This window comes from Camelus bactrianus, chromosome 8 (genome assembly GCF_048773025.1).
Source record: "Camelus bactrianus isolate YW-2024 breed Bactrian camel chromosome 8, ASM4877302v1, whole genome shotgun sequence".
Lineage (NCBI taxonomy): Eukaryota > Metazoa > Chordata > Mammalia > Artiodactyla > Camelidae > Camelus > Camelus bactrianus.
Window position 1 is genome coordinate 19,248,770 of NC_133546.1, and position 24,402 is coordinate 19,273,171.

General features: G+C 42.3%; 1 protein-coding gene across 8 annotated transcripts in view; it reads right to left on the reverse strand.

Moving 5' to 3' along the window:
- PHACTR2 (phosphatase and actin regulator 2) overlaps positions 1–24,402 on the reverse strand; it is a 241,290-nt gene that overhangs the window by 40,158 nt on the left and 176,730 nt on the right. For 3 of the 8 annotated variants that reach the window (XM_074368237.1, XM_074368239.1, XM_074368238.1), the window contains exons 3-6: positions 16,267–16,347; positions 11,441–11,599; positions 5,661–5,900; positions 1,380–1,914 (exon numbers count right to left, since the gene is read on the reverse strand). In XM_074368237.1, the coding sequence (XP_074224338.1) occupies positions 1,380–1,914; positions 5,661–5,900; positions 11,441–11,599; positions 16,267–16,347 (1,015 nt within the window). The remainder of the gene's footprint in view (positions 1–1,379; positions 1,915–5,660; positions 5,901–11,440; positions 11,600–16,266; positions 16,348–24,402) is intronic. The other 5 variants (XM_074368240.1, XM_074368241.1, XM_074368242.1 and 2 more) reach the window with 3 other exon arrangements.

Below are 24,402 nucleotides of genomic sequence, written 5' to 3' on the forward strand. Positions count from 1 at the left end.
AATGATAGAAACAAACACAAAAGAAACTGCAAAAGAAGTAGAAGCAACTGCTTTGGAAACTTATAAAATTCCTTAGAGCACAGAATTTGATGAGCAACTCTGGATTTGCAGTTCTGGCTCTGCCACTTACGAACTGGGGGATCTTGGATAAACTATTTTCTCTCTCTTGGCATCAGTTTTCTTATCTATTAAACAGAGGTATTTCAGGGGAGACTTATGTAAATTAAATACCTGACAGTTCCTGACATTAAATAAGTATTCAATAAATGAAGGTTAATATTAGTAGCAAACTGAATAATTAAAGTTGATATTTTAGTCTTTTAATCCAAATCAACTTAATTAACGCATTAATTTTTAAAGTATAACATGACAAAGATTTTTTTTGAAAGAAGAAATCTTAAATTAAATAATGGAAAAAGTGAATTTTGGTTTCATTCTTAGAAATAGAAGAGGCTGGATTTAAGAGCTCTAAGCCTCCCCTAGACAGAATTGGAAATGGCTTCTACCATACTCTGACAGCCCTCTCTTCATACCTGGGGGACGGGAGAGTTAATATGTCTTTTTTTATCCTTAAGTAGAAAATTTATAGGACTTTGTGAGTGATGAGATGCAGAGGACAAAGGAGAATGAGGACCCTAGGATGAGTTCCAGGTTCCTGGTGTGGGCACCTGGACAATGGCATGCCTACAGCATCCCAGATTCTGTACTGGTTGCTGGGGATATAGAGGTAAATAAGACATACTGGTTAGTTCTGTCCCATAGGCAGGAAAAAAGCACTGTCAGAGTTTAGTAATTGCAATAACCAATTCCGTCTGAATATTGAAAGGCTTCACAGAAGAGGTAACACTTGAACTGGGTAGGGAATTGAGGCAGCAAGAAAAGTAGCCACTCTAAGGTTGGAGGAGAAGGAGTTGGACTTTGAAACAGCGCTTTCCTGATGGTCTTTAATTTCGTGGAGAGGAGAAGGCTAAACAACTTGTTGAAGTGCAGGTGGGTAGGAGGGGTGAGCAATCTGGACACAAGTGGTAAAGATTTAGAATAACCACTGTTAAGAAGAGAGGAGGGAACTGTCTCGGAGAAAGAACAGGGGCCGCTGAGCAGTGATGAAGCAGGCTCTACGTGTCCCAGAAAGCCACAGACTGAAGTGTAGCTGTCATCAGACCAGTGCAATTATCGCTAGCAGCCTGCAGCTTTCCTGGGGCGGGGCTCTGAAAAAAATCAGTGTTTGGATTACACAGGTGCTTACCGAACATTCACTAGATTGCATTATAACGGAAACCAAAGCAGGTTCCTTCCCGTCCAGCAGGGAGGCTCAGGGGTCTGCAGTGGTCCGCCTCCCAGGGACACGGATGGAATGTGGGGTTTGTGCCCCGACTCACCATTTTGCGTTTTCTCTGCTAACACTTAAGCCGGTGCCTGAGTGGACAGTGGTTCTGTTTGTCGGCTCTTCAGTCCAGAGAAGTTGACTCGGGTCTAAGGCAGGGACGGGCAGGTCGGCTCCGTTGCTGACCAGGACGACAGGAGTGTCTGAAGCAACAAAGCTCTGCTCCTCCAGAGGCAGAGGGGGTGCCGGGGGAGAAGGGGGCGGAGCCACAGGGGGCGAGGGGACTGCGGACTTGGGTTTGCCTGTGGTCAGCTCCTCCGTCCCAGGGGCAGGCTGCTCGGGTTTGAGACCCTCCACCCTGGTCTCAAAAGCCTCTCCTTTAAGGTCAGATGTGCCAGAAGTGGTTGCATCTGAGGATGGTCGAGACGTTGGCTGCTTGCCAGGTTTTTTCTTGCCCTTTGTGATTCCCACTGTCCCTGTTTTGCTAGAAACTGTCTCCTTGGAAGTTTTGGCACGAGAAGAGGTGGAGGAAGTAGGTGGTGAAGCTGATGCTTTGGAGCCAGTTGCTTTTCTTGAATGAGAGGAACCAGCTAAAGCAGAGAGATTTCACATTAAGAGTCAAGGAAGACAACACTTTTAAAATAAACTGAGTTGCAATTGTCAATGGCAATGTTCCCTTTAAACTCTTAAGATCTGTCTGAATAAATGCAGAGAAGAAAACAGGCTAATAATGATAATGATCTTGTTTTCTGCCCCCTCCCTGCCGCCCTTCTAGGAGGAGCAAGTGATGCTTGAGGCCAAGACCTAAGGGACAGGAGTCCTGTCTTCCCCCTCCTCCAGTCTTTAGCTGAGCCAGCAAAGGGACATCCTCAGCCCCTTGCCCTGTGAGTCATCTGAAAAAGTCTCTGTATGCTCCAAAGAAGGGACAGTGTGTAGAGGAAACACCAACAGCTCATTGGGTATAGAACCAGGTTACTCTCATCACAGATCATACATGTTCCATGATGTCTTTCTGGGAATGGAGTGATCCACATTCAGAAGTCGCTGGGGTAAATACCATCAGCTCCTTTCTGGTCAAAAGCAAATTTAGTCATCTTACTGCTAAAAGAGCAAACTCCAAACCAGCCATCCCCAACGGCTACAGAGAGAAGCTTGCCACTGCCCCGAACTCCATCTGCAGTGGCGACTGCAGTGGGCAGAGTGAAAACACATGGCCACAAACGAAAGACAAGTCTCCTTCAAAAAAACTTCAAGAGGCAGAAAAAATTCTTTTTTTTTTAAACAAGATAATGGGAAGTGTTTGAATAATTTGGAGGGAAAGAGTATCATTTTCAGATCTTCTAAAACTGCTTATGTTCCTAGAGAGTCTTCATCAGAGGATGGCCATGGCCGTGACCATGGCATATCTGCTTGCTTCTGGATAGGACTGCCTTCAACCAGACCATTTTCAGGAAAAAAATAAAAATAGAAAAGGTTAACTCTCCTTTTCTTTCTATCACCATAGGAAATACATTTAAACTCCTATGAGAATACTCTTTTGTTTCATGACTTTCATGATGTGTACATTTGTCCTAATTGCTTCTTCTGTTATAATGTTGTATGCACCCTTCTTTTTCCTGAGGGGTCAAACTATCTTCCACAGAAATATGAGAAAAATCTTGTCAGTATTACGGAGCCAATCTTCACTGCATACAGACACTCTTTATGGTAACTTACCTCTGGTTATAACTCTGTGGAAGTTAACTGGGAGGGTCAGGAGAGGAAGAACAAAGGATCAGACAATGAGATGTACCATTTCACCAACTCTGACCCACTGAAAAGAGCCAGTCTCACTTGGTGACAAGATGCAGGCTTAAAAGAAGTCTCTGTGGCTTGGGGGCTTTATTATCTTAGGTATCTGTAATAACTAGAATTCCCCTCCCTCCCGTCCGGGCCTGTTGATACTCTTTGAAGCAAAGAGTCTTCACTTGCTTTAAGCAGACTCCTACAATCTAAGTGCATTCCAAATTTACCCTTTATGATCAAGGTGCTGAAGGCTAAAGACTTGCTGTCTAAACATGTTCAATTACTTCTTCGGTAAGTTGAACAAAACCTTTTCCACATACCAATTCTTATAGATATATAAGAATATATATAAACATATATATATATGTATTTTAAAGAAAACTCTTTCTTTTCTAACAGCAAAGTTAACCTCAGCCAGGCTTAAGGAAAAAGACAATTTAAAAAAAATGTCTAGAGTGCAAATTCAAGCCATGTTATTATATTTCTCTTTAAGTATCTTCTAAAATGAGGATTTTGCTGAAATGTTGCTTCTGTTACCTTGAATTATGGTCAAGACTTAAGAAAAGAAATGCTACCTCTCCTCAGTTAAGTACTTTTGTCGTTAACACAGTGCATAACAATGAGAAAGAAAAAAATACGAGATGTTACTTACTTCTCTAGGAAAGTGCAACCAATATCTGGTGATCTGGAGGTCTATACTAACTTAGTGATTGGGAACGAATCTGAACTAACAGCTTTTTTAAAGAGTTTCAAACATCTGACTGAAACTCAGGAGCTACATTTGAAGTAACTTTTCCAGAAGGTCAACATTATTCAACTGAAACAAAGTTACCATGCAGAAAGTTCTAAATGGTTACAAAAGGAACATGAATAAGACTCTCAAGGAGTGTTACCAACGTTGGATAAAAGGATCCTTGCATGCTGGGCTTGCTGGTAGACTTCAAGGCAGCGCCCATTTCTCTGTTATCACCCTAAGAACAGCAATCTTCTTATCCACACTCTTCACACTAAGGGCCAGTTGGGCCTCATTTAATACAATGGGTAACATGACTCTACTTTTCTCTTAGGAACATCATGAGTTGATAAACAAGTGTTCAAGTAAAATATCTAGAAATGTCTCAAAATCTCTCATGACAGCTGTACCCTGCCCTGGTGTTAATCACCAGCTTTCTTCTGAAAGAATGAGAGAATACAGGCCAAGTCAATTATGAGCTGGACCATGTGGGGCATGGAGAAGTGGGAAAGCTTGTGCGAAGCAGGGTCTTAACTCACAAGGACAGGGGCAGAGCTTGGGGATTTTCTTCAAGAAGTGAATCGTCTCTGCTCTGAGGGTATGCTAGGCAGTCTGGGAAACACACACAGACACCAAAGGACAGACGCTGACGTGTGATGGATGGCAGTCGGTCCCAGGGAAAATGGCCCTTAGGCACTGTTCCCACAGCGATCTGAGATTTTCATTTTAGAGCTTATCAGAAGAGACCAGACAAGCAAGGCCAATGGCGGGAGAGCGGAACCCCGGGAGAGAGACATCTATTTGCATCGGAATTCTGTTATACTGTCATCTAAGCCATTCTCTGAATTTGAGCATTATCAGTATAAATTAAGAGGAGAAAAAGAGCAATACCAAGGCATAGCCTGGTAGCTGGTTTCGAGAAAGTTGCTGCTGATTTTAAGGAAAATGAAGTCTGCTATAAAATACAGGAGGGTTTTTATGCATGTGTTAATGGGAAAAAGCCACTCAGCGTATGTACTTGGATTAACGTCCTTTTAAAAGCTGGATGACACGGTAGGCTCCTTGATTTTACTTCACTAGAACGGGAGCTCCACTTTGCATTAAGCAGATCTGATGTGAAAGGAAAGCTGGATGCACTGACATGAAGTTACGAAACCCCTCAAACATCCCCTGGTGATCGGCAGTAGCAGCTTGGGATCACACCACTACATGCTTTTCCTTGTAACACACTGAAGTCCGCTGGGGTTGGGAAGGGGCACTGAGCATGTAACTTTCAGTGCCGCTGAGCGGTTGTGACTCCAGTAGAGAGCGGTGGGGCAGGGCTGCACTGAGTGATAGGAACCCACTGTCATTTGTCAGTAGAGGAACGACTATAACATTTAAGCCATTAAGCTCCAGAAAATATGTCAAAGACGTAAGCATCATGTTTTTATGGGAAAACTTAAGATGTTTTGAAAGAAAACCCAAGCCAAACAGCCACCTGTAAACTCAAATATGCAGGCCAGCTGATGTCTAAACAATGTCATTGTTCATCAGGCAGACGACTGCCTGGACCCTTCCACTGGGTCCAGGCAGACAGTGGATACTCAGGATGAAAGAAGTCTATTCACCGTAAACCTAATGAGGTGAATGGATCAACTGGTTGACTTTTCTTCAGTAGAGATAGCCACAGAGGAATTTCCTGGGCATTCTCTGTGTCAAAGCTGAATCCACTGGTGTTACATCCTAAGATGCCAGACTCCATCGTTCCTAGGAAAAGCAACTGCCCCACCCCAGAGCCAAGGACCCTAGACTCAACCCCACAGAGGGCATACTCACCAGCCTCTTGGGGTGCGTTTCGGCTTGTTGGCTTGGGTGGAGGGACGGGGGCCTGCTTACCAGGAGCCTTGGTATTTTTTTTAATAGGAGGCACTTCGTCACCCTTGGGGCTGGCCCCAGCAGCGGCCCCTTTTGGAGGCACTGGTGTTTTCTGGGGCTTAGGTTTGGATTTAGGCTTAGGAAGAGCTGGAGGAGGTGGAGCAGGAGCTGCCGGTGTTTCAGAGTGGTTTTCAGTGTTCTCTACAAATGAGAAAGTGAACAGAAGCAGACTGATACAGACACACAGCATAGAAACAGAGGGAGCAAGACACACAGTGACAGCGATACACATGTCCGGCTGCTTGGCCCTTGGGAACCAGTGGGGTTCTGTACCAGAGACAGCGGGGTTTGGGGTAAAGAAGATCAAAGGCTGAAAGCCAAACTAGGGTGTGTTCTCCAGGTCACTAATCACCCCTGTGATAAAACAGGGTTGCACAAATGACTGTGATGAGTTAAGCTGAGGATGTGTCAATGTCTACGGTTGGGGGCTGACACCAGCCTTAAATAGATGGTTGCTGGATGATGATGTGGGTAGGAGTGCTAAGTTTTTTACAAAACTGAAGGGCCCCGAGAGTGGCAGAGCAGTGTGTCACACACTCTATCATGGGGTGGGGGCCGACAGCACAGAAATGACTAGACTCACAGTGACCTCATATCCTCCGCTGAGGGGCTCACTCAGGAGAGCTCACGCCCATGAACCTGCAAGGCATCTGTGTTCTGTCTCTGCCTCATTGTGCTCAAAAACCAACTGTTTTCTGAGCTAAGGGAGACTTTGTAGAATCTGGTACAGGAAGCACAATGCACTGAAGGATAAACTATGTTCTATTCTTTCAAAATTTTCTTAAGCTCTCCAATGCACCAGCACAGCTTCCTGTTTTACAATAACTTCCTCCGACCTTTTCAGTGTCACAACTGTTGGTACTGGAGGGTGCAGAATCCCCCCAAAGTATCAAATTTGTTTTGTAATGTAAACACAAGTAATGAGTTTGAAAACATAAAGGTTAAACTTCATTAAAAAAAATCATACCTAAGAACAAAAGCCTTGCACAAGATTTTGCATAACTAGAGGAGTACTGGTCTTCTCATTAAAAAAAAAAAAGTGGAGATGCTGAACGTTCATATATTCATATCCTTATTTTTTTAATTAGTGACTGATTAAAATTAAAATACAGTTCTGGTCCAAAGAGCTAAGCAGCATTTCTTTAAAAATGGAGCACAATTAAAAAAAAAAAAAGTAAGACAGTGTCAAGACAAGATTGAGCCTTTACTGAATATGTTCTTCCATTATTGAATGACCAAGAAAAGGTTTTAAAAGTGGACTGCATCACATTTTATTATTATTTCTTTTGTTTCATTTCTCATCCCAGTGCGTGTGAAGTGAGAACTCCCCACACCTCTTTTTTTCTTTTACTATATACCCATCAAGCCACATATGTAACTACCATACAAATGATTTAAATTACAGTAGGTAATGAGTAAAACTTCCCTTTTATCTTCCAACAACCATGAAACCCACCCCAGTCACTGCAGCCCAAATGGACCCCTCCTGCATCTGAACTTAACTGTACTCATTGTCTGAGCTATTTAGTCAACATTTATCAAGGGCTACTTGTATGTTTGCCTCTCTGTTTATAACCCTTGTCCCCTCAGCTAAGCGACTTATCATCTGTACTACAGTAGTGGCTGTCTCAACCCAGCTAGTCCGAACCAGACAGCTACTACACCACAAAAGGCAAAGAGGGTTGAGAGCAACACAAATTGATAGACATGGAAAACATTTTACTTTAGTGTAAAACGTATAAATACACATTGACTTGCTAGTCTTTTGACTTAGGGTAGAGGCTTGTTCTTTAAATACATCTTTGAACCTTTGGCCCAAGCATGGAGAACCAGCCCAATGACACTGTCCATGATGAGAGACAGTCAGACTGATCTGCACCACTTGGTATCTTAATTCTCTTTAATGCTACAAACCCTCACATGTCTTCTCCTCTGTCTTCACAGCATATTATTGAGGGATTTCTTTTTCTGTCTGCCTAAGATTTTTAAATTCTAAAGTTGTTCCCCCCCAAATCCAGCTTCCGGGTTTGGGAAGAAGCTGGTTTGCTCCGTGATAGTTGGGAATGACAATCCTGACTAGGGTGAGAATGCACACTCTACGTGTAAACTTCCAGCTGCTCTTGGAAAAGCCTGGTCCGCTCCTCCTTCCTCTGCAAACTACCAATTATCTGGGTGTGTTTGCCATATGGCCAATGTTTGTGTTTACTCTGCAGCGATTCCTCAGGGGTGTGTGTGAGTGCATGTGTGCATGTGTGCACGTGCGCACGCATGCATAAACAGTATGCTTTTCTGACCAAATTATAAACTCCTTTGGTCCGAAATTTTATATCCCGTCAAACACAGTGCTCTAAACATTATGGCTCTTCAGTGATAGTGACTGATTGGTTGATAGTTATTAACACATGTTAGTAGGAAACGAACTCTTGTATCTCAGAAATAATGAATTAAGTCAAGAGGTAGTTTCTACTATTAGCATACAATCTGAAGACATGACATAAACTGATGGTGTAGAGGAGTATTAGCTTTTCAAGAGGAGGTTAAGAAAGGGCTGCCTCTGCACTCCAGCTTGACGAGGCTACTCAGTCTCACAACAATGCTCTGGAGGGTAGCTGTTGACTACACTTTTGGGTTTGCCTCCTCCCGCCACATGGAGAGCTGAGTCCAGCATATTTGAGACCTGCAGGAGGCCTTTACTTTGTCTTGGATACACTTCTGCCCCCATGCCTCTCCTTCATCTGACTGCCTCCTGCTTGTCTCCTCCAAGTCTCACTTTGGAAACTTCTTCCTCTACAAACCTTCCTGGTCCCCTTTGCAAGCTCCCTGGCTTGCTGTGCTTGGGCCTGCCAAAGCACTTTGCATCTTGTATTACAACTGCCCTTTTGCATGCTGGTCTCCATGTGGGCTATGATTCACTTGAAGGCAAAGGCCGTTTCTCATGCACAGAGCACTCCTGACCTGGCCCCAGTGGAGTCTTACTCATGGTAGACCTTCATGCTGATGTGGGGAACAAATACATGTAAGTGACTTCTTACTTCATGGAAAGTCCTCTACAATGACCCGAGATAAAATATCTATTACTTTTCAGATTTCTCATATTTAATACCAAGCTATTTTAAACAGATTTTAGGTCAGTTTTTCTGCCTCATATATTTAAGGGCATTTATTGAAAAAGAATAATGGGAGACTAAGAGACCTGAAGGCCTTAAGGGAAAAGTCTCCAGCGTTAGGCAGAAGAGGCCCAAACCACCCCCAACTGCGGAATCAGGTGCCTTCAGGAGCCCCAGGACCAGCCACAAGTCCCAGGTGGTAACTACCCACGGAGCAGCGTGGAGGCCACTTGCCATTTGTTTTGTCTTGACACCGATGTTTCTAACATTCAAGTACTGACATGCTGTCTTAGAAAGGGACACAAGCATCTGGGATGGCACGTGATGTGGTTTTGCAAATATAATCAATGAGATGAAAGAATGCTCTTGGGTAGGCTGGCTTAATGCAAAGGGAAGGAGAGTGTCACACTCCAAAACAAAGGGCGAACTGAGAACAGGGGAGGGTGGATGTGCATGGCAGTGAGCTCGAACAAGAAGTGACAGCAGTAGAGGGGCAGAGATAAAAGTGACTCTTAGGTTTTTTTGTTTTTGGGGTTTTTTTTAGAATTAAACATTGTCTTTCCAGAGAAATGAATAGTTTGTCTATAAGGGATTTTGTGTTTAACATAACACTATGTGATGTTAGTTAGGAGTGACATTCTTACTACTGTCAGGAAGCGGCTTCCACACCGAACGCTTCCCCTCACTCAGCGTGGCTCCTGGAGGGCGCACCGTCCACACAGCAAGAGGGAGGCTACTCTGTCTTAGTGGAGTGGCACCGTGTCCAGCCCCTCCATATCCTCATGTACAGACCAGCCAAGCAAGACGCTATCTCGGACCTTAGAAAAGAACTGAATGTACTAATCCTCCCAAGTAAAGAATAAGAAAATAAAAACATCTCTCAAACATCCATGAACTTATGAAGTCTGCCATCTTTTTGGAACATCAAGGCTTGCCGGTTTAATTAACATAAAACTGTCAGCAACTTTATATTAGGCTGATAAGGGAAACACTTCCTTTGAGGTCTGTCCAGGCCACTGACTGACATTCCCCACGGACCACGCAAGCACTAGAGATGGCACTGTTCCATAATGAAGGATGTGATTCTTGAATGTGAAAAGGCTGTACCAGGGACAAACCACAGATGGATCTGAAATGTAACAATTTGGTGAGACAGGACAGTGGGACTAAAAAATAAAAGTAAAAAGAAATCACTGCATTAATACTTTCAACTGAATCCTCTTAAAATCTATTTAGGTTTGTTTTCTCTTTATGTTCCAGGAATATTATCATTAAAAATGTTAGTTAACTTCTCATAATCAGTATTCTTAAGCATAATCAGAGTCCTTCAATGGAAAGACTTAGTAAAGGCCAATGAATGCTACACTTAATATTGAATAAAGCAAAAGAATAAATTTCCAACGGATATTAATAGAGGCTTCTAAAATATTTAAAGGCTAATTTATATGCAAATAATCAGCGGTTATGGACTTCCAGAGAAGATGATTTTAAGCTACGTCTGTCAAATGCTCTTTTGTTCTCTTTACCTTTGGAGGATTTGGGTCAAGAACAGAGGAAGAGAAGTTTGCTTCCAGCAGTTTCTAAGACTTCTCAAAATGCCCAGAGAACCCAAACTAGGTTTAACAAATTTTTGCCGTCCAGCTCCAAGGTAGACATCATAGAGCAAGAAATAGCCTATGTCCTGAGGATTCATTTCTATGCTGCATGAAATCATCTAGACTCTCCCAACAAAGCCTCCCCTCACGGGAGTTTCAGTTCAGGTTTGCATAAGTATGAGACTTGTGGGTTCCTGCAACCATGACAGCAGTGGTATAATCAATAGGAGACGTAACCAATCAGTGACCAAGAGCTTGTTAACATTCTAGGGGTCCTCGATAGACATGTATTTTGCAGTTACACAATCTACCATGGTATTTCACTCTAGAAACTGAAGTCTCTAAAGAAGCCTTCAGGGAATGGCATAACTGCCTCTGGCATATTCTGAAATTTCCAATTGCACAGACAAATCATGGAGCAGAAGCTATGGCCACGACAGCAACCAAAATCCCTGGCATTACTGGGAACTATTCCTGGGTCTCTCTCAGAAATGTCTGGACCTGGACCAGAACCACAGTTTTGGGTGTGTGGGTGCCACCCACTTCTAAAGAGGCAAGAGCCATCTTGTGTTGAAATTCCTCCAAACTGAGCTGCTACATTTGAAACTAACCAGCAGAGAAAGATGTTCAGACTATTGGCTTTTTTTTTTTTTTTTAAAAGAAGAGATTTGAGAAAAAGGTCACGAGGAAAGGATAACATTCCCAGACATCTTTAACGATTGAAGAGGCCGCCCATTCTGATGCTCTCTGCTAATTAGCCCTCTTTACTGAAAAATTAAATGATGTGCTTATACAGTGGATGTGTCTACCTGAGGAAATCATCCAATTTCTCTTGGCTAGTTCTCATTTCTCTCCTCTTTGTGTTTGCAAAACCCCTCTCTCTCCACTGGTCTTAGGGTCACTGTTTGGAGCCTACAACCTGATTCTCGACATTGAGCTGTATTGAAGTAAAAGAATATGGGGTTTCGCTTGATTTTACCTTTCTTATCTTCTGCCTTTTCCTCCAGAGGTGGTGGTTTTTCAGCTACAGAGCCATTACCTTCTTCAGATTTTACTACATTTTCCTCTTGGGTAGATTCCTCTCCGATGGGTATCATGTGCCCGTTTGAATTTTCAAAGTTAACTGTTACATCTCCATCTAAAAATGGGGAAAGAAACACCTAGATGTCTAACTTGATGGCTTTCTTAAAACCCAGTTTTCCAGTTACTAGGACTGTAGGGTTCAGGTTTAGGTTTCAGTCCTGGGAGCCAAATACATCCTGCAATGTTTCCCCATGTTTAACTGAATAATTCATTCAAACGAAAGAGCTAGAAAATTCTTAGTCTTGGGGGAAGCAGCTATGGAGGGGGTATCCAGAAGCCATCTCAAGGGAGTAAGAATGGTGAAGCTAATTACAAAACACCCCTGGGCAGCAGAGTCCCTCTCTTCTTGGGCTTAGTTTTGGCTGAAATCAATTCTTAGGAGCCTCTTTGTCATTCAGAGACTGAACGGTAAAAGGAGGAATCTGAAAAATGGAATAAACGTTTTAACAAGCACCAAACACACAAGGTGAATGCAAATACATGAATAACATGAAATGCAGTTACACATACAAACAATCAGTGGGAGAATACAAACATTTCCAAGCACCATTATCTCCACAATAATACATCCATGAGATGTTAACTTTACACAGTAATATAACTGCTACTCTTTTTCAGGGAAAGATGGTAATAAGTAGATTGTATTTTCATCTTCTTATTTATAGAAATCTTAAAATGTACTCAGGGAATTGAAACACGTAACTGACAAAAAAGTCTTTAAGTTGGGCTCATAATAATTTGAAAACATTAGGGAAAAAAATGTTAAAAATAAGTACGGAGGAATTTTTAAGAAACCACAACTGAAGTTAAAATTTAATGTTATCTAAATCACAAAGAACCAATTTTAACACTACTAAATGTTTATAATCCCTAGGAGTTTCTAAGGTGAAAGAAATTTTGCAGAAACTCTTAATTCAGTGATGATTGATAATTTAACCCTAGTTCGTACCAGGAAAACTTTAAGAGGCTTTGTAAAAGAAGAAATTAATGTACTTTTTACTTAATAAACTTGAAAAAATGCATGATTAGAGCTGATTTTATGCAATTTTTGATTAATCTTATTTTGGCAATCAATCTAAAAAAGAGACCATCTTCCAATTTCTCATTAGATATGATTGAATTGCTTTGGCTCGACAATAAAATCCATTGGCCTTCCTGACAAAAACAAGCATGGCATTTTAAATAAGTAAAATACATATCATGGATTTACATTATGCTTAAAATGAAAAAATTGTTCCTTAGTCATGTAACTTCCAAGTACCTATAGTCTGATTCCTGCATAAAACGAAAATAGACAATAACTGAAGGCAATGCCATTGCAAGTAAATCTTAACTATTTCAGGAAAATTAAGGTAATGACTTTTTAAAGATTATATGACAAACCAAAAAGAAACCAAAAGATTCTTATTTCTTATTACTGGATCCCAAGAAACTTACTATAAAAAAGGAGAGGAGACACAATACAATGTCCAGGTATTAGATTAAAAAAATAATAAAAAGTAATGTAAGAATGAAAAATTTCAGACAAAACAGAAAACCACTTCTTCACATAAAAATCCTCAGTTTTTAGGTAACCCACATATAAATTTATCTTCGTTTTCTCTGACTTAAGATGGTAATAAAACATGGTAATAAAACAATTCTATTTTAACCATTATTACATTAAAAATTTGTTAATAGATTAAATAACTAATTTTTAAAATTCAGAACAAAAAGCTAGAGAGAAAATTAAATAATAGTGACACAAGAAGAAATCGGATTATTACATGACAGAGAGAAGCAGTCAACAATGTGGAAAGGTACTTTGAGATATGAAACAAAGCTGAAATATCGGAAATAACTGTAGAAAAAGGAGGCATGTTTGTAATAGATACGGAATTCAAGAACAGAAGAGAACTGGAGTTAATAATTAATTGGTGTGTGTATTGAAAAGGTTTTCTGGTTTTATGTATTATTTTAGAATTAAAATAAGTTTAAGTCCTTGATATAGTTTATGTATGTAAGTAAAACATAAGCTCAGCAAAGGAAGACAAGACAAGACGTTGAGCGGACTGCAGGTTACTGGAAGACGCCCACTCCAAGTCTTATCGGAGCATTTGTATGCAAGGAAAGGAGAAAACTCAGAAAAGAGTCGTAGGCTTAAAGTAAACCAAGAGAGAAACCACACAGAAATCAGGAGCATGAGCGTGTTTGAGGGGTTTCTGCCTTTCTGGTAAACAGCTGTACTGGGGATAGAGTTAACAGAGAGAAGAAAATCACTTAAGAACAAAAGGTAAGTGACTCATTAGAAGGTTAAAAAGGACACCATGGGAGAAAAAGAAAGGAGGCTGGTAGGCAGGCGAAAACATTTACATGCCTTCATGTCAAGGTTAAGGGAGAAGGCAGAAGGAAAGAACCAGAAGTTAAGGACTAAACATGGACTAGACCAAGGACTTCTCAGGAGAGAAGACAAATCACAAAATTTTTACATTAAAATTAGGGCTTGGTGTGAAAAAGCTCATCTAAAAGGAGTAATAACGGCTGGGAGTGGAGGTGTGGGGTGGGATGGGACGAGGTCAAACCCAGGGTAGCTGGTGCGATTTTACAAGCCTGTCTGCTCCACTGAACAAAGGGCATAACTGACAAGCACTGTCAAGAGCTCAGGCAAGGCCAAGCACATCAGGGCGAAGAATGGACCTTTGCTGGCAGAAGGGAGGAGGCTGTCACCACGCACAGCGGCGTCCAGTCTCTGTCTAAAGCTGAAAACAGACCGAAATTCTCAAGATAATTGTTTTTGGAAGAATGACAGAAAACTATTTTCTCTTTCTTGGCTGAAAGAGGGGAAGGACTCTATTTACAATTAGCCTCAAAGAGAACTTCTAAATATTACGTAATTTCTATAGTTCTATATAGGGACCATGCAAAAAGTGTAAAGAAAAACTCAGTAACTGATGACTTCCCAAACACTAAACCTACCCCTCCTCGCTTAAGATGGTTATCTTCTGTTTTAAAACTTTTAATATTCAGTCTGCAAACATCAAATAAAAAAGAACAAATAGAGTCAAGATTTCCAGAAAGTAAGTACATGAGATTGTAATCCATCTTGCAAATAGTTTAACGGATTAGGCAAAATAAAAATCAAGCAATTCTAAATATTTTTTAAAATTGACCACTGCCACTTGTTTTTAGTTTCTAGCTACACTTTTAATGGGCTAAAAAAGTGATCTTTAGTCTCTATCTTTAGACTCATTAACAATTTCAATCATAAGTTTTCCATTTTTTTCTTTCTTTAAAATGTTTCCAAATAAAGGATATCACCCCATAAAGGTGATTGCCCAGCGCTGAATTTTCAGTGGACACGTAATTTCTCTGCCACCTCCAGCGAGATGTGAGAGGGGGCAAGCTTTGATACAGAAGTCCATCTTCAGGTACAAAAATGTTAAAGATGTACATTTTTTATTTCTAAAAGTTTCAGGTAGAAAATGAATAGCTTCAAAGTAATAAAAAAATTAGGGAATACTTAAAGTTCATTCATAAAATGGAGTGAGAAAAGTATAATTGGCCAGAAACTGAAGTAAAACACCTAAAATTGCGAGGGCTCAAGAAAAGTGGCATTATTCACTCCAGACTTTACTTTCTTTGAAGCAAGAGTGAAACAGTAAAGCATCTCCTAGCTCCACTCTAGAATTAATCTAATGTTGGAAAAAGTGTGTCATTTGGATTTATAAGTAGTAAATGCCAAAAGACGTTAAGCTCTTTGCAAGAAACATATATCAGGAAAAGAGAAGCACTCATATTTCAATTCCAAATTAATAGCATTTTCTTTGTGCCCATAAAAGTACAATAATAATATCTTACCCCAGTAAATGTTCAGGGGGGTGGAGTGGGAGAAGGCAAGAGGTAAATCAACAGCGTTGCAACAAAAATTTCCTTTAGTTTTATAGTGGTGGAAGCAATGAAAGTTATTTGGTGTTATTTATTTGGAGAAAAAAAAAAACAGTCTTGGTATCTTCTTTTGAGAATCTAACTCAGTTTCCATCTAATCCTTTTCTTTTTGAGCAAGAATCCCCCCTTGGGAGGAGGACAGAGGAGGAAAGGGACAGTTAGAAGGAGGGAAAAAACAGTCAGAAATAATCATTGTTAGTGAAAAGGTGAGAAACAAGCAAACCCAAAGAAATGAAAAGAGAACAATGCTGGGAAAACGACTTGAGAGAATGCGTAACGCAGGTTAATTTAATTTGCTCACTCGTGCCTTGTTGCCTGTACATTTGCACACGTGTATTCTAGAGTATAAAGGACAAGAGGCATGTTTACCATCTCTCTTCTCTCTCTCTTCTTCTACTGATGGACGTAAGAAGCCAAAAGGCATGAGCTGAGCTAAAACTGAATTTACTCAAACAACTGAGTTTGCTCATAAGAAAGACTGAAGCTCAAGAACAGGGAAGTCACGTAAGCGTCTGTATCTTATCTGTATCTCCAGCCAGAGTAGCTTTGTAAAGCTTTCGGTTTAGGGTAACATATGGCGAGGGACTCACCCAAAAGGCCATTGAATTTCTTCCCTAGAATACTTTAGATTCTCTGTAGCACACAGAGGCATCCCGAATTAAAGCAAGATGCTCGGAGTGTGGTACCCACTGTTTAATCTCCCAAAGACCATGATCATCTTAAATTTCAAAAGAAAAGGAAAGAAAGGCCAAAGAATGAAGGATCACATTATTTGAAACGTATGATTAATTTCCTCACCTTGATCAGGCAATTCCTTAAGAACTCCCCTTCTTATCAGCTCCTCTCTACTTTGTCTTGTAGAAATCTTCCTTTCTAATACTTTTAAAAAGAATAAGCACAAGTAAGAATCAAGTCATGGCTTAAAGTAATTATGAAAAACATCCCAAGTAGAATTGAGCACATTCATTCTGTTCACCTGAGGGCTCAAACCCCAGTTGTTCAAACCATGGGATTGGAGCCAACATTGTTTAGGACAGGGCAAACGACGCCAGCCCACGGTCAGAAGCTGAGCCACTGCGCCTTGTCTTCCAAATGAGGATATTCAGACACATTATCTCATACCAACTGTGCAGCACCAAGGCTGCTTCTTGCTTTGAAACACTCCTTTCTTTAGTTATGACGCATTCTAAAACACAGCCTTCTATGAATGTTTCAACGCATGTAGAGGATACGTATGCTTACATGAAAAACAAACTTTCAGTCGACACACACATAACTCATCTGAATCCCAGGACTACTTTTCTAGTGTTTTCTTTCTCACACCATCTATTTCAAAAGTCCAACAAATCAGATTTCTGTAATTCTTCTTGCATTTCTGTAACTCTTGCATACTCACAAGCTCTAGAGTGTTCTGGTGTCTCCGCCGACAAATCCCAAGTCTTGGGAGGATGAAGCTAATTCATGCTTTCATAGCATGTAAGGGGATGGGAATTTCAACACTGATGCTTTCTTCTGCCGGAAGAAATCTAAATTCCTGGTACAACTTCAGAATGGAGCTCAGGAGCTCAGGGTGGGACTTCAGTAGTATTCACCTTAGATGTGTATAATATTAGGTCCTAAACCCTGTAGGTCTACATAACCACCAGCTCCATTCCCCAATTCCAGGGGCCAAGGGGTGTAACGTGAAATACAAGGTCATACCACCTGCTAATCCTCTGAGCCAACATTCCTCAAGGTGTGCTCTGCCAAACTATTCTCTTCAGATGCCCTGTTCAAAAAAGCACCCTGACATACAAAACAGGGCCATAGAAGGGGTTCTTTGGGGAGAAGGAAAGGTACACAGGTGGAGAGTGGGTAGCCACAGCAGGACTGGATTCTAACTCTCCCTAAAATTCCTACTTCTGGCTTCATAATCTGCAAATCCTAGTCACCCTTGACTACATAGTTTCAAGACCCAAACGAAACCCCATCACCTCAAGCCATACCCTGACACACATTAACAGAGCTCGTGATAGCTCTAAGAGCATGTTTTTTTTGGGGGGAGGGAGTTGCTCCAGGTGGCCTGAGCAAGGACACTTCAGGGGAGAGAGAGGGAAGGAGGGGCGTGTCTTGGGCCAGGAGCTTAGTGTTAAGCAATGACATGAGCCCCAGAATAGCAACACTTAGTCTCTCTTGAAGAAATTGGAACTTTTTCCCCTTTCTGGTAACTAGGACATGTGTATTTTGTTTGCCAGGAAGGTCAGAGTAAAGTTCGGTATTTATCACAGATTTCATATGACAATTCATGAATCTGTTTCCTCCTTCTCAGTGACCTGACTTCATTTACATTTTATTTATAGCATATGTGCTCTTTGTTCTTAAGTTTCCTCAAACTTTTTTTTTTGTGGCTAGAATCAGGATGCAAACAAACAAGAAAACGAATGAGTGAGTGAGTGAGTGAATGAATTAAAGGTCAAAAGAACAATTAGCATCTCGTTAGTTCACATGGAGACACACGCAGAAGCCCCCCTCTTCCTTTACATCACTCACCCACACCGACTCCACCGTTACTTCCAAAAGCAAGTGACAACGGCTCACTTAAATGGTGGTGATTGCTAAGGACAAAGTTAACTGGGTGTGGGGGGCCAGCGGGAGCCGCTCTTCAATTTAAAAAGAGTGCTGTTACTTATATACAGCTTCAACGTGTTCAGACTTTGGTCAAAGAGGAGGGAACCCCTGTCAGCACGGGAAACCAAATGACACCCACAATGCTGAGATCGTGCAGGTGGTTCAGAAGCACCCTGACCACCAGTCTCCCGAGGACCGTTCAGACCCATTCATGTTTGACCGGGCTCCGAGGGAAGGCCAGCCTCTGAAGACCTCTTGCAAGGTCTCAGCCCTGACTCCTGGGGGTGGACCCAGGGACTCCAGGCCGTGATGCTGGAGGATGCAGGCGACCCTGGGCACAAGAACGAGCCCACATTCAGGGAAACTGAAGGCACTGCTAAATCAGAACATGGTCTTTGTGGCTGCCTGCCCCTGGATCTTAGGAAACAGGACTCCTCATTGTTTGCTGCTCTGGTCAAGTGGCCTAAAACACACAACAGTTGTCAGAAGTCCTGGATTCTAGTCCCACAACTTCCACAACCAGTTGTGTGCCGTTTGGCAGTGTCTTCAAGTTCCAAGGCCTCTGATCCATTACCTGTAAACTGAGGGATGAGATTCAATGATCGCTAAAGGACGGTGTGTCCATCTCAAACACTATGTGATCCTAGACTGTTAATCAAGGCCACTGTGTAATCTCTGCTGGGGTACCTTTAAAGCACCAAAAAAACCATCGGAGAGCCCGGAACGTACCCCGCTGTGGTTTCTGCCCTTTCCTTATAGATCCCAGAGGATGCTTTAGTTTTAGTGTTAAGTTTTCTGTTGCCTTAATTCTAACTTAATCTCAGCTAAATAGCCCTCCTCTTTCTTCCCTGTAAATCCTGGAGCTTTGAAGCGGCAGCTTGGCTTCCTGCCAAGAATCAAACCCGACAGCTTTGTTCTTTGCTCTGCCTCCTATACAGAGGCCCAGAGAGGAAAATGCCTTCGGCTATTTGTTTGGTCTTTGGCTGAGGGCATTTTTAACACATAATGCAGATAACTGTGTCCTGGGCCAAGGGGAACAAACTGCAGGCCACTAAACATGGAAGGTATGCTGTCGGGGCACCAAGCTCCAGCCGCCGCTCTCCCAGAACAAGTACCGTACTCTTCATCTTTAAAACTATGTGCCTCATGTTTATAGAGTGTCTGTCTGTTTGCAGAACACATTCACTGGACGCTTTTTCATACGCTCAGAAGTGTTCTGTGCTGGAATGAATCGGAGAGGTCACTCGAGTCCAACGTGCCTCACAAAGCAGGAGTCCTTTCAGGAACATTCCAGAGCTGGGCTCACCTGCCTGAGGACGTTGGAGGCAGGAGGGTCCCTTTATGGCAGAGCCCACCCCAGTTCTCCACCATCCTCACTTTCAGGAAGGTACTCCTCATAAGGAGCCAAAATCACTCACTTCCTGTAACTTTGGCCCATTAGTCAAGCCCACGGTTCCCACAGCGCAAAACCCTCCGATTTTCGTTCCAACGCAAAAAAAAAAACACAGATTAAAAGGTAAAGCTCACACTGATCTGTGCAGCAGCAGCAGCAGCAGTAATGCTGGGGTGTCTCACTCACAGCTGTGGCATAACCAAAATCTTTCTGGGGAAGAGATTCAGCAGGGCACAGACCACTGGATGTAGGAGCCGGGTGTCCATGAGGAGTATTGCTGCCACTTGAGTAAATGGCTCATGGTTACTCACTTTTATCCTAACTGAAAAAGCAGGTGTGATTTTTACACTGAGGTCAAGCAAAACCGTGATTTCCCCCCTTCCCCATTTTTTAATTGAAGTATAGTTGATGTACATAATTGCATCAGTTTCAGCTGTACAACATAGTGATTTGATATGTTTAAAGATTATGCTCCATTTAAAGTTATTACAACATAATGGCTAGATTCCCCTGTGCTGTGCAATATATTCTTGTTGCTTATTTCTTTTCTACGTAATAGTTTCTATCTTTTAATCCCCTACTCCTGTCCTGCCCCCCCACACACACACACTGGTAACCACTAGTTTACCCTCTATTTCTGTGAGTCTGTTTCTGTTTTGTTATATTCATTTGTTTTATTTTTTAGATTCCACATATAAGTGATACCATACTGTATTTGTCTTTCTCTCTCTGACTTATTTCACTAAGCATAATATCCTCTAGGTCCATCTACACACTGTAAATGGCAGAATTTCATTCTTTTTTTATGGCTGAGTAATAATCCATTGTAGAGATATACCACATCTTCTTTATCCATTCCTCTGTTGATGGACACTTCAACAAGGTTGCTTCCATATCTTGGTTATTGTAAATAACGCTGCTATGAACATTGGGGCACATGTATCTTTTTAATTAGCATTTTCGTTTTCTTTGCATATATTCCCAGGAGTGGAATTGCTGATTATATGGTTCTACGTTCAGTCTTTTGAGGACCCTTCACTGTCTTCCACAGTGGCTGCACCAATTTACATTCCCACCAACAGTGTACCAGGGTTCCCTTTTCTCCACATCCTTGCCAGTTTCGTTATCTGTGCAAAACGATGGTTTCTGTTTCACCCTCCACATGGGTGAATTAGAGTTCTGACAGTTCGGGCCTGACTACAGCAGCTCATACTCTCTCTAAGAAGTGAGGGAAGCACTGTGCCCCATTTTCCTTACTTCATACTCACACTTGGATTTTTCAAGTATCTGAGAAGGAGCGATCTTCAAAAAACCTCCAATGGCTGTCCAGCTCACACTGAATAATAGCTCAGCTCCCTGGCATGGTCTCTGCGATGCCCCCACCCCAGGTGGGCCCTCCTGCTACCCAATCCTCTCCTGGACACTCCATCCTGCCTCTCTCTGCTCCAGTCCCTCCAGCCCCTGCTGCTTCTCACCTGAGGCCAACCCCTGCCTGGTGGCCTCTGTCCTTCCCGGGATGAGATGCTTCATTCCCCCTCAAGACTCATTCCATCACTTCCTTCCAGTCTTTGCTCACAGCTCACCTTATTAGAGGTCCCTTCCCTGCACACCTGCCGCAGAGTAGCTTGTTCCCCTCCCGCTCTTTATCCTTCTTCTTAACCTGTAAAATCTGTCATGCCCTCTGACATGGGACCTACTACTTAGTGTGAGCATGATCTCCATGGGAACCAAAACTCTGTTTCATTTCCTGCTGCGCTTTGCAGGTTGTTGGCACTCAGAAAATGTATGTACTTGTTGAAAAAAAAGAATAAAAGAAAACAGGCTGATAATGATGATGGTCTTGTTTTCTGCGCCTTCCCCACCTCCAATCTCAGAGAGAGCAAGTGAGGCCCATGGCAGAACTCTAAGAACAAGAGTCTTCAGTCTTCTCCCCCATCGACTGCTGGGCTGGGCCAGCCAGAGGGAAAATCCTTGGCTCTCCATCCTGTGGCTCATCTGAAGAAGCCTCTGTATGCTCTGAAGAAGGGAAGTCACAGTGTGTAGAGGACAGACACCAGCCAACTAGCCGGGCGTAGTACACGACTGGGCTCATCATAAATTATAAGTGATTCATGATGTCCCTCTGGGCACGGAGCCTGCATTCAGGGGAGGAGGCTGGGGCGTACACCGCCAGCTCCTTTCTGGGGCCGCATGGCCAAGATTTTATATTACTCTGGAAGGATCTGTGAGAGTAAATCTTGCCGTCAACAAGCCACTTGTGTTTTCCTTTGGCGAGGAAAGAGAGTCCTAATTCTCAGTTCTAACACCGCTTAATGTCGGAACAAAATAGGAGAGCAAATAGAAGACCATTAAATAAGCAGACCATGTTATCTTCTTGGTTCTGAGTACTGAATGGCCTTACTGTGAAACTGTGACAGAAACAGAGACCTGCTTGTCTTGTGTTGAAAGTGCTCTATAAGAGCCTGGCTTTGCTTTACCTCTCCTCAATGGTCGTTCCAGAAGACAGAATGGCAAGAAATGGACTCTTCACTAAGGCTTAGCTAAGTCATTTAAAGAACTACAACTGCCAAAATGCCACCCAACAGGACGTTTACAAAAACCTTCCAAAACATCTCAAGAATGTAAGGAGAAGAAATAAAGCCAACAGCTCCCTCTAAAAACACTCAGGGGTCTGGCCATTTTCTTGTTTATCTGTGCCACTCCCCTGCCCAAAAATCCTAGACTCCAGATCAGGTCCAGCTCCTCAGAGCAGTGGCCAAGCTTTGCAACTGGTCCCAATGAACCATTCTTCCTCCCGCATTTTTTTTTTTTCATCTCACTTTTGCACAAGCCCAATGTTGAAGTCAAACTTTACTTCTTGCCATTTCCTAAACCCTTCCTCTGCTCCATCCCCTCACGTGTTTCTTTCTCCTAGAATCAGGCTATTTCCCTCTCCTTCTCTGCTGAAATCCTCCTAGAATTTAAGTCCTCTTCAAACAGCACCCCCTGTACGGCGATCTCACCAGGGCTGGTAGAATCCAGAGTAACTACGCTCCTACAGCACTTTTAAATAACTTCTCTGTGCCTCAGCTTTCTCATCTACAAAATGGGGTAACAGCCGCTACGTTCCGGGTCTTCTGGAGATTATATGAGTTACAATGAGTAAATGTTAGACTAGCATCTAGAGGGAAAGCACTGAGTAAGTGTTGGCTAGTACTATTATTTCTGTTGCTGCACTTACTGCATTTTCCGCTGCTCCCTGTGTACACAGCTGCACATCCACATGACTCTAGTTCAAGCCCTACGAGGGATGTCCTGTGTGTCACCCCATCTCCATGTTGCCAGAAACCACATCTCACACCAAGCAGATATTGTGCACTTCAGTTTTTAGTTTATTTTTGCAGGGAAGAGGGAGACATGTCTAGCAACCTTTTCTACCTTCTCTGCTTATTTTTAAACAGCCCTCCTGATATTTAGCCTTTAAGAAACCACCTTCCCCCTCTCTTAGTCTGTGTTCTCTGTGCGAGGCTAACCCCCTCCCTGGGCTCCAGGGCTCCCAGGCTTATCCAGACAGAGCCCAGTATCGTCCTGGAGTTGGCGACTGGTTCAGAGGTGGGCTGGGCCTGAGTTCCACCAGTGGGATTCAGGCCCAAGAATCCTGGTGGAACAACAGGAAAAGAAGGTGTTCTCTTTCTTCTGGATCTGTTAAAACCAGCTGAATAGGAGCCTAGGACTTCCAGTAGTCAGTCACTTTACCTCCATAAGAGGAGACACTAACTTAAAAAAAAAAAAAGGAAAGAAAGTCAATACAGAGGAATATAGATTCAAAAGAAGGAGGCCGATTCATAACCTCAACTTTTAAAGACTTGGATCCATCCATGCCTGAAGCTTGTCTGCCCTGGACTTCTCAGTTACGTGAACCAATAAAATCTCTGTATGCTTAAGTTTGTTACTACTCATTAACAGCGAAAAGCTCTGACTAATCAAAAATGGTGTTACATCGATGCTTTTTAACACTGAATTTTCTTCCAGCAGAGGTCAAAGATTCTCTAGGTTTTCAAGGCAGGAATGTGAAAGAAGAACCACACAGATCCTTTTTTTCCCACCTCAAGAGTTTGAGACTTGACCGAGCCCTCAGAAAGAGGAAGATGCAAAGATCTATGTCCCTTCCTCTTGGGAAATCAGTGTCACAATTTCCTCCAAAGACCTGACAGTCATCAGCCATCAGTTTGGTGCTTAGATAGCATTTTTAATGTATTTTCTCCTTAGTCCTCCCACTATTCCTGAAAGACAGGCTACTCAATTATTTTTATTTCTCACAAATAGATAAGGATACTGAGGCTTAAAGAGGCCACATACATTTTCCAGAATCTTCTTACAATTACTTTTAAATGGGCAATTTTTAGATGGTAATGCATCCTCATAGTTCAAATTATAAACAGATATGGTGGAAAATCTCACTTTCCCTTTCTCCCACTGGCTTTCACCCTGATCTCCCACCTATTTAAACGGAACCTCACCCTTACTCCACAAGCAACCAACCACTTTTATTAGTGTCTTGTATATCCTCCCAGACTTTCTTAGGTAAATTCAAACATTGTTTTTTTTTTTTTTTCCCTTTAATGGAGGTACTGGAGGTACCGGGGATTGAACCCAGGACCTCGTGCATGCTAAGAACGTGTTCTACTCCTGAGCTATACCCACCCCTAAACATTCATTTTAATTTTTCCCTTTTTACATACAAGGTAGGATGTTTTACAAACTGTTCAGCGTCATTCTTTTTCATTGAACAATATATCAATACTTCCACAATTTCAAGTGACAGAGGTGACGGGAAAAGCTGAGGTGGGAGGGGAGAAGAGGTGATGGTCTTTGCTTTGTAACAACAGCAACAGCAGCTGAAATCACTGCTGTGTCCAGAGGGAACGGGCTGGGGACAGCCATGGTAAATCCAT